This window comes from Cololabis saira, chromosome 4 (assembly GCF_033807715.1).
Source record: "Cololabis saira isolate AMF1-May2022 chromosome 4, fColSai1.1, whole genome shotgun sequence".
NCBI classification, from domain to species: domain Eukaryota; kingdom Metazoa; phylum Chordata; class Actinopteri; order Beloniformes; family Belonidae; genus Cololabis; species Cololabis saira.
In genome coordinates, this window is record NC_084590.1 from 36097853 (window position 1) to 36104699 (window position 6847).

Here is a 6847-nt window from a genome sequence, read left to right on the forward strand (position 1 = left end):
GCGGATGATCATTCCAATGATTATTTAGAGGCAAAGCCTTTATATAATACATTATGATTTAGTGTTACAGCACAACTATATCTTATTCATGAGGTCAAAAACAGCTGGAAACTACATTTTGATTAGGTTAGATTGACTGACAGCGTCACATCCAGCGCTGCCAGAGACGTGAAAATGCGCGAAAAGCGTTTCCATCACACTCTTGCGACAAACTGTATCATCAAATTGCTGAAAAACCACCTTGTGAAAGTATAAAAAGGTTTTTCGGATATTTGAGAGGTTTTTTTTTTTTCAAATTAGAGCCATTTCCATCATAGGTTTTCTTATTTGATAAATATTGTTTTTGTGTAAATCTAGCAATTCGCCAACAGTTTTTTCTTTCCTCTGTTAAATACTGGATCAAAATAATTTCCCTTTGGAGATTCATAAAGTGTTATTCAAGTCATTTTCACCTCAGAGAGCGTTAGTTTTCTTTGAGGAATTACTATTATAGTTGCAGCTGAAACAATGTGGCATCTGTTTGGACTATTAGTCATATTTTTCATCCAGCAGGATGCTAAAATGATAATGGCTCATATCTCAAATATGTGCCTCATTTGGTTGCATGTTGATGTGTTTTGGATTTTAGCGTAAACGAAGAAGAATAGGCGTTTAGCAATACTGAAAAACGATTATTATCAAGCACCATCGCTGGGCTGAAATTTTACCTTGTTCAATACTTCAATACAAAATCTGTTCAATACAAAATCTGCAAAACTGGAGATTTCAGTGCAATTTACCACCTGTTTTAGCGTGACAACAGCTTGACATCCAAATGTCATTGTTGCTGGGAGCATTCATCTTTATCTTAAGGGGGAACGTCTGGGCTTTGTACATTTTCTTCACTCGTTTTCATCAGGTATTTGTCCAATCTTTGTCAGTGATGATGGTACAAGAGATAGATGGACGCCGGCCACGAGAAGGCTTTTTATCGCTATCAGCTGAGGTCTTTATCAGACCGTCATCATCTGTTAAATGCCACAGTGCATCAGTAATCGGAACAATCCTGACACGGCCCAGCAGGTCCCACACAGTAAACGCACGCTGAGCCTTATCACAGCTGCGAGTGCGGGTGGCAGCAGAGAGGCTCTTTGTCCTTTTTTTGTTTTGGGCTGAGCTGCAGAGGGCGGAGGTAGATGGTGGGGGGGCGACTGTGGAACGGCCCCACCTCACGAGAAAGCAGTTTACACAAGCAGGGAAACCACACAAAAGAAGATGCATGAGTTCCTATGGAAGCAATGACTGACGACCGAGATTACATCTCATATCGGAGAGGCTGGAAAGGCCAAAGTGACAGATTGTGGCACGTCTCTCTTTGTGGTTTCTTTACACTGCGTGCCCAGATGATCTATAATCTACGCTTCGCGTGGTAGCAAGAGACCCTGAAAGGAAGGGCTTTTATTTGCAGTAGGAGAATAAAGCAGTTTTTCACTTGTAACAACATTGTCCTTAGTGACAGCTTACATCTGTGAGCTTTAAGTGGTCAATGTTTTGTGATTTGCAGCACAATAAAACGGCCTTCACTCTAAATAAACTAGCTCCCTATAAGAAAATACCACACTGTGGCTCGTGTGTTCCATCTGTTAGCAGTTTTGCAAATCAGAGGTCACATATTTCATCCTGCCACGCTAATCCTTTATAGGTAGGAGCACAGCGATGCTATTCAACAAAAAATTCTGCAAGCTGATTGTGTTATTTGATCTATTTAGGAAGAATAGCTGTGGATTTTCTGATTACGGAACAACAAAGAGCTGAGAGGAGGGGGTGGTTGAGCATTAAATGTAGCAGGAAATGCATCCAAAGTCACTCTATCATTGGCTTTGTTTTCCCTAAACTCGAACTGGCACATAAATCAGTGACTAACAGCGTTAGCATCAGAGGCGCTGCTTCCTTCTGAAGTCCAGCTCTTTGTTGCAGTGCCACCACCTGGCCTTTTCTTGTAGCTTTAACTTTTGCAACTTAATCTTTTCCATATGAAACTGATCTTAAGTCTTTCGAGAGGCTCCCTCTTAGCCAACAAACTAAGCGGAGGGGAAATGGGGTCACGAGGATGAGGAAAATCTCTGCTTGCTGTTAGAGACATACGAAAAGAAAAATAATTGAGCACGTTTATCCGCAGGGTCTCCTCCAGGATCTTTTATGCACACTCTTCATATTGACATTTTTTCTCTTGCACCTAAATGTTCGAGGACATAGTTCTCCTGATGAGTTCATGTTCAAATAATATTAAAATATTACCCGTTCGCATTCAAGTGAACTGTTTTGACCCGAGAGAACGCAGCACATGAAATCCATTTAACTTAGAGAAGATATGCAACAGGAAGAAAGGATCTTTGTGAAAGGCAGGAATGCCAGATGCAGAAGGTCTCGCAGCTGGAGCTGAAACCGAATTACGAAACTCTGTGATTTCTTACTCGGGCTGAGTAATTAATGATATTCTCAAGCTTGCTTGAAAGCCGCTGCGCAGCTGTGATTCATCTGTTATCTGTGGCTACAGATGAAGACCTAACTTGTTGATGGGTGAAAGGTGACGTCAAGCCTCAAGCTATGCATGACGGAGACCCTTTGGAGAGAAAAGAAAAGAAAAAAAACTTCTTTGAAATAAAACTGGGCTCCCTGCTAAACCCGGCAGCAATCTATTTTTAACAAAATTCATTGTAAGCCTTTTGGTTCTGTATGTCTCTCGCTAGCATATGCTGCTCAAATGCTCATTGGTAATACTTAAATCTGAAATTAGTGGATTGGGGGATGTTGCTGGACCCCCACCTAGTCCCTTCCCATCTTTCCACGCAGCAGGATGCAGGGCTAAGCAAGATGCTCTCTGGTCTCTTTGGGTAGGCTGCCTGCAGGGCCTCGGCAGAGATGAATTTCACACTCTTATTTCAAGGACTTTGTTGCATTAATAAAGAAGGTGTGAAACAGCTCTGCGGGTTGTTTTTGAGGTAATCTCATGGGGACACAGTTCACACGAATGTCATCCGTTTTCCAAAGAAAATATCTTCAGAGGAACGTGTTCACCTTGGATTTTTGTCAAAGGAATTCAAATTTCATGTTGGCACATATAATGAGAAAAAGGACAGACACAAAAGGCCGGTCTCAGTTTGCAGCACGTCACCTTCATTGCACGTGCGACGCTTGCTGCTTTGAGGCTTTTTCAGACATTGACATTAATCATCTACTGCTGTGGTTGAAGGGATTGTTCAAGTCAATGCCTTCTTATTGTTACACTTTTTAGGCAAAATTATTTTCACATTTTACTGTACATGTCTCCAGGCTTTGCCCAGTTAGACCTTCTGCTCCTCAGATGTATTTATTCATTTATTGTACAAGTTTACTGGTCAGTATTCAACCGTCAAAAATGGTTGGGGTAGAATATATAGTACATTAAAAAAGAAATTTTTATCTCGTTTTATTTTTTCCTACTCCCCATTATTTAACCCCTCACATCTGTCTTGAGTCCTTGGGAATACTCAGTCCTAACTCTTGGGAAAACCTTTGTGATTCTTGTTATAATAGTACTGGACATTTTCTTGTTTTTCTTTGGGTTTGTTTTTACTCTTTCTATAGCTAAAAAAAAACATCAACATGGCCCTTTTTACGTCATTACACAAAAGGCAACATATGCAGTAAATGTAAGATCTTACTGTCATCCTTATGACGTTAAAGCCACTCTGTAGTAGTACCACTTGTGACCACGTGGGGGCAGCATACCACAAACCCATTCATGAAGATGAAGAATGAAAGCACAACAACGAACAGCGCCAGTGGGAGGAAGTGGTATTACAAGAAGACTGTCCCAACTCATCAGTGCAGTCTTGTTAGTGGTTTTCTCATCAACACTCCACATCTGTGGGACACTATGTTGTCCGAAGTGGGATTGCTACATAGAATAGCTTTAAACAACACACTTCTTGCATATTTTAAGCTCACTTTTTCTGTTAAGTAAACTACATGACTGTCAGAGGTGGAAAAAGTACAAAAATATTGTACTTAAGTAAAAGTACAAATTTTCTGCTTGAAAATTACTTAAGTAAAAGTAAAAAGTACCCATTAAGAACATTACTTAAGTAAAAGTATAAAAGTACCTCAACTTAAATATAATAAAGTACCAAAAGTACATGGTGTAAAATGTACTTAAGTACAAAAGTAAAAAGTACAAAGTACAAAATTCAAAGTACAAAATTATTTTCAAAAGGATTGCAAAGAAATGAAGAATCCAAGAATTTGCTTACAACTCTAAATAATGGTGATATTATTCTGACCCCTTTAGCGTTTGTTTCCATTACCCCATTTTAATTTCTCCCTTTGCTCATCACTGCTGCTGTACCGCAACCCCAGCTGATAAAGGATGAGACTTTTGAACTTTTAAATGCCAAAACCACCTTAGAAGGGGTGGAATCAAAGAATGGTGCGCATGGACAAGCGTCGGCTGCCGCTCAAGGCTGATTTATGGTTCCGCGTTACACCAACGCAGAGCCCGTACCCTACGGCGAGGCTCTGCGTCGATTTAACGCGGAACCATAATTCAGGCTTCAGTCCTCATCGGTCCTCGACGCGACGGCGGTTCCTCCGGCCTTCCGGCCGCCTCTGCGGCGCAACTCTCCCGGGAGCTGCGGCTCCTTCTCGGTTTATTCACGCGCCCCCCTTCCTTCCCGTCCTCCTTATGGTTCCACGTTAAATCGGCGCACACCTTACGCCGTTGGCTACGGCGTAGGGTGTGCGTCGCCGCGTACCCTACGCTGTAGCTCTGCGCCGGTGTAACGCGGAACCATAAATCAGCCCCCGCTGTGCTGGACGACGTGTCCAATTTTAAATATAGCGGATTAAAAGTACAATTTTTTTCCTTGAAAATGTAACGAAGTAAAAGTAAAAGTACAGAAAAATGAAAGTATCAATAAAAGTACAAATTCTCAAAAATGTTACTTAAGTACAATAACGAAGTACTTGTACTTCGTTACTTTACACCACTGATGACTGTTGACATGCATTTGTTTATACTGATACTGTAAGACACTAGTAGAATACATTTGATTAAACTCCCAACCAGCCTACTCTGAGGTAAATTAAATGAAGCTTTGCAGTTGTTTAAAAAAAAAAAAAAAGTTATATATATATTTTTTTTTTTTTAAATTGTATGTATGTATGAATGTGTAACTGAAGTTTACTGCATCCTGCTCCTATTAAACACTCAACGGGCACCTTAAAGATTAGGTAGACATTTTAATAAGGAAGCCTAGGATAATGGTTGAACTTTAACTGGAACTGCTTTCTTTTGAAAGTTTCATGTTCAATTCTAATCATAGGTTTACCAAGAAAAATTAATTTAAATTAATTTAAAAAGAATTGTCAGCCTAAAACAGGCTTTTTGACTCTCCCACCAGATATGAAATCATGTAGCTGTGTTTGCAGCATTCCACCGCTGAAATATCACATATTTAATCGTTTCTGTGTTTTTTTTTTTTTTCCCCCTCTTCCACCGCAGGATGACATGAGCGACTCCCTACGAGACTACACTAACCTCCCAGAGGCAGCGCCTCTGCTCACTATCCTGGACATGTCGGCCCGTGCGAAGTACGTTCGTGACGTAGAGGAGATCACGCCGGCTGTAGTGGAGCAATTTGTCAACGACTTCCTTGGAGAAAAGCTCAAACCAGAGCCCATCTAACGAGAGGGCCCCCTGCTGAAATTGGACATGCTATGTGGGACTCGCTCCGTCATCCAACCTCACACTCGCCTGCACCTCACTCAAACCTTCCCAGACTCCCATGTTCTCACCCACCTCCCCCTCCTGACTATTAAAGAAATGTCTCATTTTTACTGACATTTTAAACTTTTTTTTTTAATACGTTTCTATCTTCATTGAGTTCTCTCTCTATCTCTCTATCTCTCTCTCTCTCCTGTGGTGCCTTGCATTGACAATAGTCCATACAGTAATATATATGGAGATTCTGTTTTTGTCTTCTTTTTTTTTTTTACACACTATAGTATTTCTGAATTCTAGAGAAAACCCTTGGACCTAATAATGAAGCCGATTCTTTGCTTTCTGCTTTGTCTGCAAGAGCCGCGTTACTCTTGGTTTCTGAACGATACTGAGGAAGAATAATAAGTGTTTTTGCAGATGTAATTCACATGTAGTGGAGGTGGTTTAGACCTCGGTTGGATGTCGCTGTAAGCATATTTAAATAAAAGAAACAGTATGACAGGTTCACATGCGGTGAAAAGCACACTGCCTGCTTGTACCAGACCAATGGCTGATGTTTTAAAAAAAACCCTGTGTTTTGTTGTGTGTGCTGTGATGCAAGTCAGCAGTCATCTCTAAGCTGTTGTTGATGGTGGTGCTCATCTCAAGTCGTTACGAGGATTTTCTGTGAAGGTCCCAACATGGAAATAGGCTAGGTTATTTCTGGAGGCACAAAAATGGTATTTTGAGAAGTGTTGAATGTATAAATCTCTATATTCTGTTACTTCAGTCATGACTTCTCACATCCATTAAAGAAAAATGTTCACTGGCAAGCACAAAGTTTTGTTGCTGTTAAGATTTATCAATAAAGTTAACTCTTGGATATGTAAAAGATAAACAGAAACACCACTTCCTTCATCACAAGTATTTAGAGACGTGCGGGTCAAAGAAAGCAAAGTAGACGTTGTGTTTATTATTGCAAATAGTATTTAGATGAGTTCCCTGAATTCTACAGACTTGCATAGACAATATGACTGCAGACACAAACGACGGAGATGCTCATCATTTGTTAAACAGATGTGCTTCAAGAGCATCTGCATCTGTTTAAGACTAGAAACACGGGGAAAG

General features: G+C 40.5%; 1 protein-coding gene across 1 annotated transcript in view; it reads left to right on the forward strand.

Moving 5' to 3' along the window:
- The window catches only part of nxn (nucleoredoxin), a 68221-nt gene extending 61617 nt beyond the window's left edge, over nt 1–6604 (forward strand). Inside the window, exon 8 of the mRNA XM_061719618.1 lies at nt 5522–6604. Coding sequence (XP_061575602.1) covers nt 5522–5704 — 183 coding nt within the window. The 3' untranslated portion in view covers nt 5705–6604. The remainder of the gene's footprint in view (nt 1–5521) is intronic.
- The last annotated feature ends 243 nt before the right edge of the window (nt 6605–6847 follow it).